Here is a 20,987-nt window from a genome sequence, read left to right as displayed (position 1 = left end):
CACGCACACACATCTTCTATATGGATTTCATCCATGAACAAAGACATACATTTACTTGTAGCCATGTTTGAGTGTGTGTGTGTGTGTGTGTGTGTGTGTGTGTGTGTGTGCACGCACGCACACACATCTTCTATATGGATTTCATCCATTAACTTTGTTCAATGATCCAAACAATATAGATTGTTCATACCAAAAATTAGACAGTGTAACGTAAACTTATTTAAAAAATCCGTCAAACTCACTATATTTATATATGTTAAATGTATATGTAACAAGAGATTGCTTGCAAATATTTTAAATAGCATGATATGATATCACTCATCCATTTTTCTTCAGGGACAAAACTATATATTAATTATCAAGCTCAATGAATTTGAACCTCACGAAACCCTAAAATGTTAAATAAACTTGTGACACATATACAAGTGAAGTCTGTTGTTGTAATGAATAATTAGACGACACTAAGAAAATGCGAAATGATGCCCTTCAAAGAAAAAGAGCACAAACAATACTTAAATCATTGACATAAAAGGAGAGTGGGCACTATTTTATTCTTCCACGTCAAACTGCCCTTCTACTTGGTGGCGATCTCTCTTTCCAGCTAATAATTAAACCCTAATTAATATAATGTGTTGCTAATACTGTTTGTTTCGTTGTCAATTATTCATTGATTATACTATTAATTAGATTAGAGTGCAGGCCTTTAGAAAGCTACTGTGCCACTATTTTATTGCAAAGATGAACACTTCATAAGACGGGTCAATGTCATCGTTCCATAAGTACTCGTACTAATCCATTCATATTATAAAGTATAACAAATCATTAGCACTATATCTTTGGTTCATAACATATTTCAAATTTACCATCTATGTATATAATAATAGTAAAATTAATATAGTAATATCATATGACAGTGAATCTGTGCAAATATTCTCTGAATTCACATGTAGGAGGAGTTAGTTTTTCCATCTGAGTAGCCCTATTTATTGGTTACTCCAACTCAAATTTCAAAAGATGGTTTATATGCCTATTTTTTTTTTTCGTGTCATGTTGCGGATGAAGTAGTGTGTATTAGCCATTAGGATGCTTGTGATGGGGGCAACCCTGAAAAGATGAGTTCCCATTAAAAGTAAAAGGAGTGAGGAAGGGAAGAAAAACCAAGCCAACCCCCCAACATCCAAAAATAAAAAAGTATTTGCTTGAAAGATTAGTAGTAGTTGACGACGAATTTCAAGTCCGTATTCTACGTGACATGTTCTAGGTTTAATTTATTGCACTAATGAATCACACGATAGTAACGAAAAAAAGACTAAAATATCTTTATAAGTTTTTCTGACTCTTAAAAATGTGGACTGACATGATAAAATTATCAACGGATCTCTTTTATAAATAAATAAAATTATTAGAGTAATTGGAAACATGATTGGATTATAGAAAGAGGTGGAAGTAGAGAAAGGCATTTTCCACTGGACAACATATTTTACTTAAAAAAACAATAATTGCAGGCTTTGACGTTTCTCTCTTTTCTCCTTGTAACTCTCTTTAACACCCACACGCAACCTCCTTTGACCCTCACCCTAAACAAAAACAATACCTAAATAAACTAATTAATTAATTAAAAAGATAAAGAATTAAATAGAAGAAAAAAAAACACAGCCGCAATTTGTCTTACGAAACCCAACTCAAACTATTCCTTCCAATAATTTTTTATAATTTATTTTTACAAGTGGGCTGAGAATCGCATTTTGCTTCATTTGCTTGTGATATTCTCTTTACTTTTATATTTTTCTGATTAACTGGATATGGTTTTTCTTATTACAAAAAGCGCCCTTTTTTTATTTTATTTTATAATTCTGCCCACAAATTGTTTAAATTTTGTGATAAGAGGCTTCCGTTCTCCCTACGGAGTCGGGCCTCTCTTTCATTTGTCAATCTTTGAGGCTCCGGTTCAACCCGCCCACGTTACCCACACTCCAGTTTTTATTATTCCAAAACTACCTCTGGAGAGTCCTGTTTACTACGATTCTGCCATTGTCAACTACAACCTCTAACTAAAGGGTTATAGAGTAACTCTATGGGTAGAAACCACTTAGTCAATTGGAGCTGCGACCTTGATTTGGGTTTTTGTCTCGAAGAACTTCTTGTTTGGATCGGTGATCTTTTATATGATGATATTTTAAGAATTGTTAGGAACCGTTCAGTTTGTACTTCTCAAATATTATAGTGTTTTAACTTTTTGGAGGTGTTCGCTCCAGATTATCAAAAAATAAAAAATCTATGGGTAGAAGGAGAGGAGTGTCTTTTCCAGAAAAGAGATTGTTATGATTTCTATCAAATCTTCATCTGATCGAAAATAGTGAGACAAGAAGATTGAGGAAATCTTGAAATGGGTCTTTGATTGAAGGTGGCATTTTTGTCAGTTACCATAAATCCGACGTGGTTGGCCGTCGTTTTGGTGGCAAGTAGGTCCCTGAACTCTCACCCACCCCAACGGGCCGCGAGCCATATCATCATCCCAATTACCATAATACCCTTCTAAAATTCAACCCTTAATTTTCCTTTTTATCCTAAACTAAAATAAATTCCAAAGGTAGTGGGGCAACATGGGCCCATGGGCTAGGGCCCAATAAGCATTATCCATCCATCCAACCGCAAGGAGCATCTTTTTTCATGTGTTATACGAAATATTCAAGTTAGCTTTACACGCATCCCTAATTCCCTATGCGTGCACCCTACAATGTACAATCCCATATAACAAATATATCTTTGACTCAATTTTTGAAAAGGGGAATAATAAGGAAAATCAATTTCCAAATATTCCATGCATAATATGATTCTATTTTTTTTTTTAATTTTTATAAGTCAATTATTCGTGGTTTGATCTATTTTTGCAAGTAACTTAGTTAGCTCATCAATCAAATATTTGGAACATTCTTTTAATCCATCTATTTTAGTTAAGATATCAAAATTCAAAAGATTACTAGCTTTGATATTAGTAATGCAAATTTAAGAAATGCTAAGTGGACTCTCCCAAAAAGTAGAAACGTTAATGTCCGTATCAACATTATAAAATATTGTGCAAAAATCATGAGGTCACATAAAATCTATAGAAAGTCTCACTTTTGAGAGAGTTCCCTTATCAATGAAACGCTACTGTATCACCTAAAAAAATGTAACAATAGAGATTGTTTGAAACAAAAGAATAACACTTCTAAGTGCTCATTAAAGTATTGGTTAACCTAAAAAACTAAAGATAAATGTTAAGGAGATTCTCTTAAAGTGGAACTCTACATGGATTCTCTGCAACGTCACATTTTTGGCACAACATGTTATAATGTTGACACGAGAATTATGCCAAAAACATTAGGTGGCGGATAATCCATGGAGAGCCTCACTTTTGAGAGAATCTCTTTATCACGAATCTCTATGAAACAATGGGAAGATGTCCTATTATGTTATTGACTCGGGTTAAAAAAAATAAAAAATTCCTTGCTGAAAAACTCGTTGTCTAACTTAATTAATCGCCCCTTGTTGTTCAAAATGAACGCATCAAGTTCTCAGCTTATCCCTAGAAGTGGAACTCACTAGAGGGTTGGTATGCAAAGAGAGGTCTACCTTGTAACAGGAGTGAAGAATGACTCAACCAAGGGCCGTTACATTGGGTGCTAAAGCATGGGTATTTTGTATCCATTGAGCAAAGACGAGTTGTAATTGTTGTTGTTAAAAATGATTATTACAAATTTAGGATTTTTTTTGTCAATGAGACACTAGCGTGTGAATTTAGTTAAATAGTGTTTTGACATGAAGTTGGTAATATCTAACATTAAGCAAGACATATTAATAAGGAATCTTGACTCTTGAGGTGTCAAATCACCTAATTTTAAGGTCTCCATTGCCATCATACATACTAAACATTTGAAATGCCTAATTATAATTTATAAAAACAAAATATATTTAATTGTGTAACACACAAGTAACAAAACTGCCTTGAAAAAAAACTACAAAATAAAAGTCCAAAATTCTCATTTCTCAACAAGTTTAGGCACTTTTGGTTCTTCCAAATATATTCCGTTTGTCCGTACTTTTTTCACTTGCTGAGAAGAGGCTACAACCGTAATTTCACCCCCACTGACTTCAAATTTTAAATGCTTTTAGTCAAGTGCAGCTGTCAGCATGACATAACGTGACTTCATTCCTACGAGGCCGTAAACCCTTCGCTGCAACTACTACCTTATGCCTTTCGTACTTGGTCTTTGCAGCCTTTGCTCATCAAAATCCGGTAGAAGGACCATAATACCCTTCGAGTATTCCCTTCTAGGGGGTTACTTAGGTGTTATTCTAAATCGATCGTATGCTGATATTTATTTTAAACTTCGCACATGACGGCATGTATGCTACAGTATCATATAAGAAAAAAAATGCACATATTAGCAGGGCCGGTCTAGGTCCAGTGCGGGCAGAGCGATCATCCGGGACCCAAAATAATTAGGGGCACCAAAATTATTAGGATGATATATTTATATATGTTTTCATAAGAGTATAAATTTATAAAGTTTGATTCAACGACAAAGAAATTTAGCTAAAACTGGTGGTTTTGTTGTTTGAAATTACTGAGGAGGTCTTGGGTTCAAAACACCATATGTGTTTCTTTAATTATCAATTTTTACAAATTTCTTATCATAAAAGTATAAATATATAAAATTTGGCTAAATGATTAAAAAGTTTAATTAGAACCAATGGTTTTTGTTGTGTAAAATTAACGAGAGGTCCTAAGTTCGAAATGCTAAGTGCATGTTTATTCTTTTCAATTATTACGAATTTTTGTTTGGTTAATTTATTTTTAATTAGTAACTAGTAGCTATGCGGGTTGTTATTTTTAAACATTTGTTCCAATTCAAGTCTAATCTTCAAAAAAGAGTAATGCGTGACCAAATTTTTAGACCAAATTTGCAAAGCATATGACGTGTCATCAAAAGTTTAATTTAGTACCCATTTATTACTTATACATATCAATTAAAGACTCAAAAACATCATTATTTTTTTAGTCCCATATTGACAAGGTTAGTAAATAAGAAAAAACACCCCGATTTATACAAAAACACTTTAAAAGTTCAGATGGAAAACAAAACTCAAATCTATCTACTTGTAAACCCGGAGTTTTTTTGTTTCCTTCCCACAATACAAAATAAATTAGTTTTTTCGTGTTTCTAAATTATTAAATTTGAAGTGTTTTTCAAAGTATAATTTTATTGATGTCTTACATGTGAAAACAAATAATTTTCTTATATAAAGTGAGGGGACATTTTTTAACATCGCTCTGAGCCTCAAAAATCTCTAGACCAACCCTGCATATTAGATTATGATTTGGAGATGATATATGTTGTTTTTATGCCTCATTTCAACTTTCGGATGTGAAAAATAAATGAATGAAAACATAATTCTTGGGTAGTCATAAAGTGAGTTTACTTGTTTCCAGAGGAAGCGAATGGAATAGCTCATCCATCTTTTGTGCAGCGGTATGGTAGATGGTGCAAGTCAGGAAGTAGATATTAACCTTCATGCATCTCATTGCAAGTAAGAAGCCAAACATTGTTCGATTCCTAAATGCTATGGAAGAAACCTAGTTAAAATGATATTGCTAATGTCGCGGTGTCTCAAATCTATCAACCATTGACTTGCATTTAAGATTTCCTACATATCAATATGCGATTGCTTTGGAGTACAACAACAATATCATCTGCATAAAACACTTGCAAATCAATCACAAATTGACCATGCGAAAACAGTTTTTGTTTTTCGTGATTCTAAAATAACCCATTGCAAGTAAGGAGCGAATCGGTGGTTAACATACACAATGTGATTGTTTTATGAGAAGACCACAATGCATCTCCCCACCGTCCAAAACATATGCGAGTTTCCAACTTGGAGGGCAAGGTTTAAAATGGCAATTTAGGTAAAGGACAAAGCAAGACCATAATCCAATTGAAATTTGAGATTCGGTTATTTCCACACACAAAGGTCGAACAGAACCAGAAAGATCTCTCTCTCTCTCTCTCTCTCTCTCTCTACGAATTTGGGTTTCGTTTAATTGTCAAAAACTTTAACCTTTTCGCAGAGCCCTCGACGTTTTGTAAAAATTGTGTCAAAGGAAAAGGAGATTGAGTCTTGTTTACGCCAACAAATGGGTCGTCCTCGTCTCTCTCTCTCCTCGCATTGTCTCAAACACCCATTACTATAAAAGAAGCCACACTCTCTCCTTGAAACCCCCCCCACCATCCACCTCTCCACGCTTTTGTTTCCATTGGGACTCTTCTTTCCTTCTTGTTCTTGTTCCCTCCCGTTCTTGTCTAATCTCCTACTTTGTTTGTATTATCCAATCCCCAACGGACTATAAGACCTTGTCACGACTGTGTTTGCTTAGGATTAGATTTCTCAGTTCGGATTGGACTGAAAGACTCTAGCTTTTCAGTCCATTGGGATTTTCTCGGACATGGAGAGGATTAGTTTTGTGAAGAATGGTGTGCTGAGACTGCCTCCCGGTTTTCGATTCCACCCGACCGACGAGGAGCTTGTTCTGCAGTACTTGCGGCGCAAGGCTTACTCCTGCCCTTTGCCTGCCTCCATCATCCCGGAGGTCGATGTCTGCAAGGCCGACCCTTGGGATTTGCCAGGTTCGTTTTTCACATTTCCGTACAATTCACTTCTTCAATTGAAGTGATTTTTTTTCTTTCTTTGGTTTGGTTTGGCCAAACTACAATGCCAAATGCCTACCAACCAAAACCCAAATCGTATTTTAGACGGAAATGGTCTCGAATCTCCCATTTCCCGGCTTCTGCACTCGTTCTGTGAGTGCGGAAATTGTAAAGTATTCAGTTTGGAGCGCAGATGGCTTGAAATGGAGCGCGAAATCGCCGCTATGAAGAAATTAGATGGAGAATTGAAAGACTCAATTGGTTTGTTTTGTTTTGGTTTAGGTGATTGTGAGCAAGAGAGGTACTTCTTCAGCACTAGGGAGGCCAAGTACCCCAATGGGAACAGATCGAACAGAGCGACCTGCTCCGGTTACTGGAAGGCGACCGGATTGGACAAGCAGATTGTGACTTGCAGGGGTGGCCAAGTCGTGGGGATGAAGAAAACTCTGGTGTTTTATAGGGGAAAGCCTCCCCATGGCACTAGGACCGATTGGATTATGCACGAATACCGCCTTGTTTTGCCCGAAACTCCGGCCTCCATTGCCCCACCGGAAAAGAATTCAACCCATGTGAGAATTTCTTCAATTATGCTCGACAAACCACAAAGAACACATTTTGATTTTTTTTATTTTGCTGTTGCAGAGCCCTGTGGTGCCAATGGACAATTGGGTTCTCTGCCGCATATTTTTGAAGAAAAGGGGAGGCAAAAATGAGGAGGAGCAAGTTCAACAGCCCTCCTTCAATGTTCGAAAACCGAAGAATTTGAGGCCTGTTTTCTACGATTTCATGACAAAAGACCGGGAAAATTTGAGCCTCGCGCCTTGTTCTTCCTCCTCAGGATCGAGTGGAATCACAGATGTGGTTTCTAGTGAGCAAGTAGACAATGATCACGGAGAAAGCAGTAGTTGCAATAGTTTAGGTTTAATTAGAAGAAAACAGTAGCGGTTTTAGTTAATTAATTTATAATCCCCTTAAATTAGTTCGCTTATGTTCCAGTAATTGGGCTCTTCTGGTTGCTTTATCAGAATAATCATCTGAGAAAAATCCAAGTTTAGGAAGAAAATCGGCAGTTACTTGTAGTCGGTAATTTCGAGAGCAATGGATGGTGTGCCCTTATGTAATCAAATCCCAAATTTTCTAATATCTGATGTCTTTACACTTTATTTCCATTTGTTTGGACCTTATTTTAGCTCTAACAGCGACATGCTCGCATATTTACCACTCTCTATTTTCCCTGTTTGTTCCAGTTGTTAGAACGATTTGGAGTAACCACATTTGAATATGAATTTTCTTTTACAATTTATAATTCTAAAATTCTAAAACGCTTCGCAGTATGAGATACTCTGAGATATCGTAAAAAAATGCTCATAATCTGAACATGTTCTACTCCATATCATGCAGCAGAATTTCTTTATAGAAAGGCATGGTATTTCCAAGGGAATAGGTGTTGAAAAGTGACCTAAAGAGGAGTAAAAAGCAAAGTGAAAGTGTAAAAAAATGTAACGTGAGATTTTCCTAGGGGAATAATTGTTGTCTTTGCAAGGATCGTCACCTTCGCACGAGGTTCCATTTCTCCCTTTGTGGAAAGTTAAAAACTCACACTCAAAAGGAACCCAATTCCGAAACATTGTTTTCAAATGGATCGAATTCATCCCAAATCGGCTCTCTCTCTCTCTCTCTCTCTCTCTCTCAAATCTTCAAATGCACTCCAATCTGCATCGTGCAAGATTAAATCCCAGAATCTTATTCCCAAAAAACAGACATTCTGACCTATATTGCCATTTTGTACTATTTGTAGTGTCTTACAAGAAACCGGAGCCCCAAGAAAAACTTGTATAGAGCAGTCAGATACTATCTCTTTCTAATCACTTTCACAAAACATAGCCTCTCTATTTCGGTGGTTCTAGCATGCTCTGCTAATCTCGCCCGTTGCGAGAGCTGTCATGGTAAAGCAACCCTACCAAAATTTCTCTAATCAAACAGTCTTACTGAAGTTTCTCACGTACGAAAGTGAGTTTGGTGATGTAGGGAAACAGGGTTAACTAAATATTGAATCTAAAGGACCAGTTGGTGAAAGTAGGGAAGGGGACTATAAATACAGTGGAATATTTGCTTGGCAGGGACCAGCTGCAAATTGAAAAGAAAAAATGGGATTCGGCCAGTAGGGAGGGTCTGGGAGGGCCCCGAGTTTTGAAAACTGATCCATCGACCCATCACCTTAAATTTCCTAAAAGCATATGATTTCTTGCACATTTATTCCTGCGAGTTTACGTAAACGATACCTCTTTTTCTTAATCCAGACAGTGTTATAACTCTGATATGAGTTTTTGCTAGACAACAAATTAACCCAGATTAGAGGCAAGGTTTGTCCCACTAATGCAATCTTCCAACCACTCTGCAACATTGACCCGCATTAAGTTTTGATAGTTTTATCATTAATTAGCTCCCAATTATTTCTCTTTTAATTACAAATTATATTGACTGCATGTTTTGCACACGTGTAGCACATGCAAGGGCCACGAGCCTGATATAATTGACTCAAACATGCTACTCTTATCATCTTTTTGTATCATATTTTTAATACAGATAAGACTCACATGCGTTAGTGAACCCTACCTCTATTACAGATATGATATAAACGATAGTACAAATAGATGATAAGTGTAGCAATACTCGTAAAGTATTACTAACCATAAAAATCATCCGTAAAATATTGTGAATGTAAGTACAGACAACTATTCATAGTTAATGATAATTACATATAATTCTATGATCATTAATTATTTTCTTCGACAGTGTCTTATTTATCGTCACGTTTAATACTCTTTGTTATTGGCATGTTGTACTAAAAAGAAAAAAATGGAGTGTAGATACAATATCTGACCTAAGTTACTAAAAACTGCTAACTTAGTAATCATCTAGAAGTATAAATCCCTCACGCATCTAATTTTCTATTCGGAAGTGCAAAGAGGGAGCTAAAACGAGCTTTAATTCTCTGAATTTTGCTTCTTTCATTGAAGTTGAAAGGTCAATTTATAAACATGATTAATGCTAAGATTAAGAGACAAAAATTGTTAAAAAATGAAGGAACAAAACCTACAAGGAAGGTTGTTGTCCTATACAAACATTGAGGCATGGATGATGATGATACAAATTACAATAGGTTGGATAGGTTTGAAGAGGATGGGCCACGAACCCATGAGAGAGTGCCAAGTGGACACCAGGTGGACTAAGGACGGCATAAATAATGAGATTAAACCTTTGATTAACACTCTGATTAATGCATAATTAAGAGAGTAATTTGCCAATTTTAGGAAAATAAAGAAATAAATATATGCCGACCAAAGTTTATTGTGACACTGGTTTTGAATCACCTATTTTGCTTTTGGAGTTCTTCACGTCACTTTTTCTATATATTTCTTTCGTTTTCATCACACAAAAAATAAAATAAATTAAAATAAAATTTGTGTGTGTATGTAAGAGAAAGAGAGAGGGGGGAAGGGATTGGATTGTGAAATGCTGACTTGGGTTCTCAAATTGTCAATCACGGGGGCAGGCCGTCATGGTAGACTACACAGTACACACTATAGCCACAAACCGATTAGCTTGTCATGGAACGGGTTCATCTACTCTATAATATTTCGTGAATAATACGCCTTGTTGAAAACAATTTATATAAATAGTATTGCACCATACAATGGCACGAAATGATACGGTAACGATATACCGTGATATGAAAGTTGATCTCACGTCCGGAAGACATACATGAATTGAGGGGATGAGGAAGGGCAATTCTGACATTTTGAAGAACATTACCAAGCAGACGGGGAATGTATTTAACGTTTGTTGACCGGTTCCAGAACCATCCACTTTTATATTATTTTTCATGTTTAAGGAGAAAATTAAAGTTTTATTTAAGGGGGTTGCTTAGGATCTATGCAACAAAGACATCTCCAATTTTTATACCACTTCTAATGACATGGTCAAATCAAACACTAATCAAATATTAATCTCCCACATTAAATTAATGCCGTTTGTGAAATTTAAATGGAGGTTCTCAACAACTCCATGCCAAGTGAGCAAGATGATTATGTAAAGTTAAATCTTAATTATTGTAAACCTCAACTTAACTTACATAATTAGGATGGCGGGAAGGGTAAAGCTCAAGGTATTTTTATCACATGCGACGAGATAATTCACCCGCAACAAAACTATACCTGTATCATATATTATAGAGGCATAAGTGAAAAACCGAGTAAACTACAAAAATCATGTGTAATTAAACCCTCACAATGTATAGTATCCTAACATTCATGTGAGTCCAAGTTCGGTAATTTTTGCTTTCGGAACTTTCAATTTCAGTTCGATAAATTTTGGTTCGGTTTCAGTATTCGGTTCAGAAAATTTCAGCCCTAAGCTAAAAGGGAATCCAATGCTTGAGAATCTCACGAGGGTGGGTTGGATTTTTTTTTTTTTTTTTTTTTTTTTTTTGCTATATTTAATGCATTTAATAAGTGGTTAGGTGCCCTATGGCATAAGGAAACACCTCCCCACACGGCAGCTATTTCCCACAGCTCACCCTTCCAACCGTTGCACAAGATGTAAAATTATGTTGCCTAATTCAATTAAATGGGGGTCGATCATACACTTTAGGCCTTCTGAAAAATACATGCAGAAAAAAGCACCCCTACTAAAGTTCTTCTCCCCAAAAGATTTTCCAACGGGAAGTAACTTCTCCACACCCCTCCCCTGCGCTCCTATTAGAAGAAGAAATAAACATGGGTGTGCAAAAAAACCAGGACGGGCGAAAATTATTTCTCTTTCCTAAAGCATTGAAGGATTTAGAGATGATGAGCTCATTGACAAGCAATAAGGGACGGCAACAACCTCCATGATGGCTGACTAGTTTCCTACCTTTTTTTCCCTGTGCTAAAAGATGATTAATTTTCCATCTTTTTTGCAGTACAAAGTGAGACATTTCAACATCACAGATGCAATAACTTGTCAAAAATATTAAATTTCCCTGCCACATAAATCTTATATAAATATAAGACAAAGACGTACATATGAGGTTGAACACTCACAAGATTTTCCATGGAGGAGCATAAAATCTTGCATAAATCACATAAGGTTGCGTGTAACACCATAAACTCATCGTCAATGAATGGCCTCAAGCATCTCTCTTCATATTCTATGAGTTAATAGCGACATATGCAGGCAATGAAAAATAGACTAATTTATTTAAGTTTTCCGGTGTCAAAATCAGTATTAGATCCTCTAGAAGGGGTTGGGAAGGAGAAGGAAGTTTTCAACCCGTCTTTCGGCGGTTTTTGTGTTCACATTTGATAAGAAAATAGATCAATAATCTTATAAACTACACATGGACCACACAAGATTCTATGACAAAACTCAGTATTATCCTATGTTTGCGAGTGCAAAGATTCCCTATTTAAAAGAAAATCTAATTCCAGCAGCCCTTCAAACCAAGACGAGACTTTTCATGAGCAATGATAACTTGCTGATGGAATTTCATTAAACGACCCCTTTCGACTATAAAACTCTTAATTCTTCAAACAATATTTAGAAGTAAATATTACAATAGGCCTAGAGATATTTCCACCATAAAGAATGGTCATCTGATGAGTTTTAAAAGTAACATAACTTAAGATGTCCTGAAATCCAACAGCCAATCTCTTACGGCCTGCTCAGCTCACAAACACAATCCTAAAGGGCAATACAGGTACTATAAAACCAATAAGCTTCATATTCAAGATACACATCGACAGCAAGCAATTCTTAAAAGTCTTATTGGCCATCAGAATAATCCACGTTACACAAGATTATGATCGTTTTTGGTCCAGGACTTAAAACGCTCAACTCAAGAAATAGAAAGATCAAAATGGAAGTTCAGGACGGCATTCAGTTGAAGTTTATAACAAACAGTTGACATTTATAGCATTGCTATCCTGAACTAATGCATCTAAGTCATTCTTACTCATTATTGGCTACTTGCGTTATCTTTCTCAGAAAATCCATCAGTGGCAGCACCCAATGACTGTGAAGGTGTTTCTGCACATGCCCTCAGGACAGCTTCATTCTGCAAGGAAAGTGGCATTCCAGGAGTTCAACATCAGTTTAACAGAAGATCACCAAATTTTGCGACACAAAATAAATCCCAACACACAGTTTTGAGTGTGCAAGTATAACATACACTCCATAAGTACATTGCAATATCAATATAACAGTGGTGCTTTCAAGTAGTCACACATAAATCCTGCATCTAGTCATTTCGATTCCCTCTATCAAATGTTTTGCAGTGCATTTGTTACTAACGTAGCATAAGTCTTTGGTACTTGAAATTCCCTCCAAGCACACCACAATATAATTAGACTGATTCCATCATTGATAATTAGGGTCTAAACCATGATTGAAGAAAATAGAATTCAAATGAAAAACAATCAGTCTGGTATTTATTTCCGAATTGGGACCACATTAGATGGTAATCATGTTTAAGCCCAATGACAACCACAGAAACAAGCTTTTGTAAATACATCGTGTAGTTTCCTTCATAAGGCATTTCAACTAATAGACCTGGTTAATTGACCACAAATTATGATCACATGAATAAGACGGAAAGATACCCTTTTCTAATCAATCCAACACAATGCTGTTTCGCCATTTTCCGATACCAAAGTGACCAAAATTAATCATTCTTCATGTTAATTATCTCTTGAAACAATGATTGAGCAAACCCAAATGGGAATTTCTCAGTTTTCATTTGCCAAAAGACTCAACATCCCTTCACATATGCTGAGGTTTACGCACAGTTCGACTTTCAAGTGAAGCAATGCACTACTGCCTGGCTTCTATGTACACACCAAATCACATTTAACGTGGAATAATCCGATTTCGAGCAACTAATAACTACGAAATTTCGACAATTCAGTAAAACCCTAACCCTAAAACCCTCATCAGAGAGTGGGAAATCAGAAATGATATGAAACAGTAAAAGGGGGGAGAAGAGAACCTGCCAAACGCGAAGGAGACGCTTCTTGGCGTTGGCTTTACGGGTGGTGGTCAGCTTTATTCTCTTCCAAACGAGACCGCCGGAGTCGTGCTTCTTCACTATCTCCAGCACTCGCGTCCCCCAAAACGCACCCGCCATCTCTCTCTCTCTCTCTCTCTCTCTCTCTCTCTCGCCCCTTTTGTTCTCTGTTTGGATCTCCTATTGGATTCGGTGGGTTTTTACAGGGCTTATTTACTCTTTCGATTTTGGGCCCAATTTGTTCAACTGGCCCATTTAGGTTGGGTTTTTTGTATGGGATGAAAAAATGGTGTGCAAAAATTAGTTTTCCACCAAAGGATAAAATTCTGATTCATGTGAGAAGCAACGACTCTAGCAGGATCACTAATGAAATATCACTTTAGCCCATTTAATTGAAAATATCACTTCAACCAATTTAATTCGAAATATATATTTTTTGTGTCAAAGAAAAAAAAAAAAAAAAAAAAAATTTTGCTTATGTCGTTTAACTACAAATTACTCTTTCTTAATTAGATGCAACGAGGTGTATGAGCGTCAATTTTTATTAAAGGTATAATTTGGACTTCAAATTACCACTTCATCATTCCATCCAAAACTTACTTGTGCTAAAAGTTGGGTGGTGATTGTTTTCTTTAGTTAAAAAAGTCCATGGTTTAAAAAAATTTATTCCATCCAAAACTTACTTGTGCTAAAAGTTGGGTGGTGATTGTTTTCTTTAGTTAAAAAAGTCCATGGTTTAAAAAATTTTAATTTGACGGCTGTGGGATTTGAACCCACGCCCTTTCGGACCAGAGCCTAAATCTGGCGCCTTAGACCACTCGGCCAAACCGTCTCTTGAAATAATTCACCTAATTATTTTATAAGTTTTAATAATTTGTTTGAAAATTGTTAACGGATTTTAAGTTGACTCGTTGGGCTCTGGGGTGATGGGCTTTTGTGACACGAGTTTGAAACTACTCATCAATTGCACGTATGAGCCCACATCGCTTATTATTGCTAGGTTTAATTCGGGTTTAGTCGGTAAACATTTCGTTTTTAGTATTTAATTTTTATAGTTGATGTTTTATATAGACGAAAAATATATGATAAAGGGTTTAGGGTTTTAAAATTTCATTTTGCGTGTCATTCTATTAACATTTATTTTTCATTTATTTCACCATATATCCTTCACCCTTCTCCAATTTTCTCACATACTTTTGTTCTATATCATTACATAATATTAAAACAAAAAACGAAATAATTATTAAAAAATGTCCTTATACATGTAATTTTTCCTTCCTCTAAGGTTTTTTCATGTTTAATAATTATTTATATATTTGCAAAATGTAATGTATAAGTTACAATCAAGGGCGGAGTTAAGATAATCCACAGGGTGAACTACAACCACTCCAATAAGGGTGTGTCTCCACCGATAAGGTTGGGATGTACATATTAATAGAACATTCTTTGTCAATCAAAAGAGGATGAAAGACTATTTAACAAAACAAAATTTTGCTATTTTTTTGTTTAAGCCTCAACTACAAGTGATTTTAACATTTCTAATTAATAAAAAAAAAATATACACTAAATATAAATTTTAACATCTCTTTATTTTTCACTTATTTTATTACTTTTGCACACAGAAAACGAGGATGTCTCTGTGCACGCCAAAACTATGTGGGCTCTGTGGACGCAAAACAATGGCAGGCTTCTGGCACGCAAAATGATGCAAACATCTCACATGCAAAATGAGGCGAACCCAAGCACACAAGACAAGGCAAGCTCTGCGCACGTAAAACAAGGCGAACTCCCAAGTGTTCAGAAAACAAGTTAGGCTTCACGCACAAAAAATATATTTTGAAGAACATGAATACGATAGTTTTGTTGTAGTGGTAAGAGAAATAAAAGAAAAATTAACAAAAATAGTTCAAATTCCCAGAGTGTCAGACTTTCTGGCACCCTCAAGAATTTGAATCATTTTTATTAATTTTTCTTTTATTTCTCTTACCACTACAACAAATTATCGTATTCATGTTCTTCAAAATCTATTATAATTCGTATTTGACCACTTGTTATCAACAATTTAAAACCTAGATTTGTAGAGATTTGGACATTTTTTCTTTTTGTTAATTTTTCTTTTATCTAAATATGAACTACATATTAGTAGAACCCTCTTTGTCAACCAAAAGAGGGTGAAAGACTATTTAACAAAACAAAAATTTGCTATTTTTTTGTTGAAGCCTCACCTACAGATAATGGGACGGGCTTCTGGCACACAAAACGAGCGCGAGCTTCGCGCACAAAAAATTAGGCGGGATAAGGCGCATAAATTGAGGTGCACCCAGAAAACAAGGCTTGCTCCGTGCATACCAAAACGACACGGGCTCCATGGACCTAAAAAATGGGCGGGCTTTTGACACGCAAAACGATGCGGACACCACATATGTAGAACAAGTCGAACCAAGGCACACAAGACGAGGCGGGCTTCTCGCATGAAGAACACGGCAAACTCTTGGGTGCTTGGAAAACGAGTCGGGCTCCACGCACAAAAACATATATTTTGAAAACTTTCTAGCACCCTCAAGAATTTGAATCATTTTTGTTAATTTTTCTTTTATTTTTCTTACCACTACAACAAATTATCATATTCATATTCTTCAAAATATATTTTTCCGCCCAAAACTATTGTAATTCGTATTTAAACACTTGTTATCAACAATTTAAAACCTAAATTTATAGAGATTTGGACCTTTTTTCTTTTATATAAATATGAACTACATATTAATAGAACCCTCTTTGTCAACCAAAAGATGGTGAAAGATTATTTAACAAAACAAAATTTTGCTATTTTTTTTTAAATTCTCATCTACAGGTGATTTTAACATCTCTAATTTAAAAAAAATATATATATACATTTTAACATCTCTATAATTTTCACTTATTACATTACTGTTGGGCTTAAATATTTTACTAAATATACCCTTGTCGGTCATTAAATCGTAAATCCACTTCCAAAAACATTATAAATATTTCCTTAATGCTCTCAGAAAATATTTCGAGAAAATAAAAAAATGTGTATTTTTTTACAAAAAACGTGAACGTGTTAACTCACGGTTTTCAGTTAGTTTTGCAAATTCATACAGAAATCACGATTTAATCTTTTTATTTTCACCTTTGCCTCCCTGTGAAGTTTTAAAAATTAAGGTGAGATTTTCCGTTGAGATCCTTGAGTGTAGAACCCCATTGGACAATGTTCTGAGCCTCACTACTATATTTTTCACTTTTTTTTTTAGTTTCCGGCTTAAATATTCAACTAAATATATACTTGTTTCTCAATAAACAGTAAATCTGCTTCCAAATTCCTTAAAAAGTTTAACTTAACGCTTAGGAAAAATATTTTGCGAAAATAAAAAATTTGAATTTTTGTCCAAAAACATGGGTGTTAGGCGGGCTCACTGCATGCAAAACGATTCAAACTCAGCTCGCGCAGGCGAATCATGGCACGACTAATAAGGCGAGCTCGACTCACAGAAAACGAGGCGGCCTTCTGGCATACAAAACGAGCGTGAGCTTCGTGCATGAAAAATGAGGCGGGATAAGGCGCATAAATCGAGGTGCACAAGGAAAACAAGGTTGGTTCTGTGCACGCAAAAATTACGCAGGCTCCGTGGACTAAAAAAAAAGGCGGGCTTCCAGCATGCAAAACGATGCATACACCACACATGCAGAACAAGGTGAAACAAGGCACACAAGACGAGACAGGCTCCGTGCACGCAGAACAAGGCAAGCTCTTGGGTGCTCGGGAAACGAGTATGGCTCCACGCACGAAAAAATATATTTTGTAGAATATGAATACAATAGTTTGTTGTAATGGTAAAAGAAATAAAAGAAAAATTAACAAAAATGATTCAAATTCTTAGGGTGCCATAAGAATTTGAATCAATTTTGTTAATTTTTCTTTTACCGCACCCTAAGAATTTGAATCATTTTTGTTACTTTTTCTTTTATTTCTTTTACCATTACAACAAACTATTGTATTCATATTCTTCAAAATATATTTTTACGCCAAAATCTATTATAATTCATATTTAAACACTTGTTATCAACGATTTAAAACCTAAATTTATAGAGATTTGGACATTTTGTCTTTTTGTTAATTTTTCTTTTATCTAAATATGAACTACATATTAATAGAACCCTCTTTGTCAACCAAAAGAGGGTGAAAACCTATTTAACAAAACAAAATTTTGCTATTTTTTGTTGAAACCTCACCTACATGTGATTTTAACATATCTAATTCAAAAAATATACACTAAATGTATGTGACAACCCGTTCCAAATTTTACGTTTTTATTTTATTTTAAAAGCGTGAATTTACGAAATTGCCCTAGAGGCAAGGACTTTGACTTCTGTTGACCATCGTCTAGAGAGACGTATGACTTATTCTTTTAACATATTCTATTAATACTCGTGTATGTGAACGCATAGGCGGAAGCCGTTTGTGAGTCCGGATTATAACGGTATAGTTACGGACGTTCGAAATTGGTTATTCAAGGTTTAGTGTTAATTAAATTAAATCCCCAATCAGAAATTGGTTATTTAAGGTGAAGCCCAATCAGAAATGGAGGAAAAGAAAAGGAAAAAAAAAAAAAAGAAAGTGGCTTCCCGTCCATCGCACCCACCACGAGTTCCCATTTTTCAAGGCCGATTCCGACCAACTCCGGTGAAGTTTTTCGATGCCACCACCACCATCTTGAAGCTCTCATTCCCCTCTACAAAACCCACCTAAGAACCACCTTGATTAACCATGGTATGTGGCGGTTTGAGGCCACGAAAGTTGACGAAAATCAATGGTGCTCCAGCCACCCTTTTCGATTTTCCGGCAAATCGGCAAAGCGATGGCCGATGCCACCACTTGGGCTTTGTACCCCATCATCACAGGAGCAAAACCCAACCAACCTTGACCCCGTTGGACCACCGTAGACGACGAATCGACGTCGGGAAGTTTTAGGCACCGGTCGACTTTGTGGGCAAAATTGACCATCTTCCGTCCACTTTTGGACTTCGTGGCAGGTATGAAAGTTGCTCCACTCACTGAGATCTTCATTTCTGTGAAGTTTGAGAATTTTTGGAAATAGTTGGATTTTCCGGCGAGTCGGGGCGGCCGACCGCTACCTGCGGCGTCGCGTGGCCAGTGGGCCGCCAATGCTACTTTTAGGCTATATCGAATGTCTTGAATTCAGTTTTGTTATTTGAATGACATAGGTTAATCGTTGGAACCTAAATTCGTTACGATACATTGCTTGATGAAAATGTGAATCGACGATCCGACCGTTGGATCGTCACCAAACTTGGGTACATTATAATACGTAATATTTAAAGATCATAGGAATTTATGGATCGGGAATCCGATGTACGGATCTTCCCGAATTGAATTTGTAAGTTAGTAAAATAAATGTTCACGTCCACTTGGTTTTGGGCAAATGGCGGAGATCCAACCGTTGGATCGTAATGAAATTTTAATATGTTATTCTAGAAACATATTGTGGATCGTTGGGAGTTGCGGATTGGAAATCTGATATGTGGATCTTCCGGGTCAAGTTATACAGGGTTGTAAACCCTACCGTCGATCTTTGATCGACTGTTGACTTGTGGTCAATGGGTCTCAAACTATTTTAGAATGTCGTTGAGGTTGTGTTTTATGTGAATTACATATTCTACGGATAAGAGTTCTGAGATGTGATTTGATAATTGGTCACAGGGACCAATCATTCAGGACGCCTCGATGCGTGCGCTAGAGAATCATAGCGTGGACTCCAGGTGAGTGCGTATTTTCCTTTTTATCGTTCATATTATTGAGAGTTCTATCGACACTTTTAAATTGATTAGGCATATTACTTTCATATATAATTATTGTGAATGCTTGAAGTACTATATGAACTACGAATGGCTTGATCCCTGTTTAGGGTACGTAGGCAGTCTAACGAGACGTTAGATGCATCCATAAAATATTTGAGACAAAAGCCTTGCTTGGGAAATTGAGTAATGCGAAGGAAATTGGTAAAGGCAAGTTTTAGTTTTATGAATTAGTTAGCTAAATTAGTGTTAATTGGGTTGTCATGGATAATTATCCCTGAAAATAAGTAGTTTGGGAGTAGGGCGTTATTGATTGTACACATCTCACCGTATTGTTTATAATTGAAAATGCTATGACATGGTTGAGTATTAGATTGCATCATGGTATATCCATATGTATATTACTTGCATATAATTATTGGGAATGCTTTCAAGTGCAAAGGTGAACTCAGGACACCCAGGTAAGTTCAGGTGAGTTTATGGTATTAGTTGAATCGATTGAGTTATAGCATGACTACAGTTATGTGTTAGGCAACTTCGATGTTGTCGTACTGGTTGCCATGAGTTCCACATGTTATATTGAGATGCATTGAGAGCTCATAAACCTGCGCCCCGGTGTTAGTGCTCCCGCCCGTGGCTAGGGCACAATCCTTCACGTGATGTTCACCTCCCGCACCTTACGCTCACCTTGGATCCAAGGTAGGTGCACAGTCCTGTCGTACATACCACTTTAGGTGGTTCTGACTCGTAGGTGACCCGCGATTATTCGCTCAATCTTCACGTGATCGTAGCACTTGAGAGTGTATTTATTTACACCCAGTCTTGTCGTACAGACCACTTTAGGTGGTTCCGACTCTTGTGCAGGTATACTTATTGAGCTATTTGCTAGCCAGGATTGATGAGATCTGGATAAGTCGTACAGGTCACTATAGGTGACTCCGACTTATATGCTAGCCAGGATTGATGAGATATGGATCAGTCGTACAGGTCACTATAGGTGACTCCGACTTATATGCTAGCCATGATTGATGATATATGGATAAGTTGTACATGTCATTTTAGATGACTCTGATTGATATATCACTTTGTATTGATTAAATTCATTTGGCTTACTTATTAATGTATGATAGAGTTGATGGCAAACCGTGGTTTTGGTCATTTCTAAGTATGGTTTGGATATATGTATATATGTTGTACTGTCCTATAGAAAACGATAAGGGAATTACAGTGAAGGGTTATTATTGTTAGAAAGGTAATAGTTTTGGGAAGATTGGTTTTACTGCTTACTCACACTTTCTGTTTTGTACCCCTTCAGGTTTTAACTGCTGGGTTCGTATCGACGAGGATATATAGCTAATCTTAGTATTGGTGGCTACTTTTAAGGGTATGATTCTTACCCACACTACTGTACCTTA

General features: G+C 36.2%; 2 protein-coding genes and 1 non-coding gene across 3 annotated transcripts; 1 reads left to right on the top strand and 2 right to left on the bottom strand.

Annotated features, from left to right (window-relative positions):
- The first annotated feature begins 5,991 nt into the window (after positions 1-5,991).
- On the top strand, positions 5,992-7,855 carry LOC137737386 (NAC domain-containing protein 83). Its single transcript, XM_068476841.2, has 3 exons — positions 5,992-6,671; positions 6,975-7,261; positions 7,335-7,855. Exons 1-3 carry the CDS (start codon positions 6,491-6,493, stop codon positions 7,632-7,634), a joined length of 768 nt encoding a protein of 255 aa, XP_068332942.1. The 5' UTR covers positions 5,992-6,490; the 3' UTR covers positions 7,635-7,855.
- A 4,618-nt stretch (positions 7,856-12,473) lies between these two features.
- LOC137737992 (uncharacterized) lies at positions 12,474-13,908 on the bottom strand. Its single transcript, XM_068477585.2, has 2 exons — positions 13,720-13,908; positions 12,474-12,789 (listed from the first exon to the last, which is right to left on the bottom strand). The coding sequence occupies exons 1-2, from the start codon at positions 13,855-13,857 to the stop codon at positions 12,691-12,693; spliced, it is 237 nt and encodes a 78-aa protein (XP_068333686.1). The 5' UTR covers positions 13,858-13,908; the 3' UTR covers positions 12,474-12,690.
- Positions 13,909-14,489: 581 nt separating this feature from the next.
- Positions 14,490-14,569, bottom strand: TRNAL-UAG (transfer RNA leucine (anticodon UAG)). Its single transcript has one exon. It is a non-coding gene; the product is annotated as a tRNA-Leu (tRNA).
- Between the last annotated feature and the right edge of the window lie 6,418 nt (positions 14,570-20,987).

Source organism: Pyrus communis, chromosome 13 (genome assembly GCF_041283825.1).
Source record: "Pyrus communis isolate YQ-2024b chromosome 13, ASM4128382v1, whole genome shotgun sequence".
Taxonomy (NCBI): Eukaryota; Viridiplantae; Streptophyta; class Magnoliopsida; order Rosales; family Rosaceae; genus Pyrus; species Pyrus communis.
Note: the sequence above shows the minus strand (reverse complement) of the source record. Positions and strands in the feature narration are given on the sequence as shown.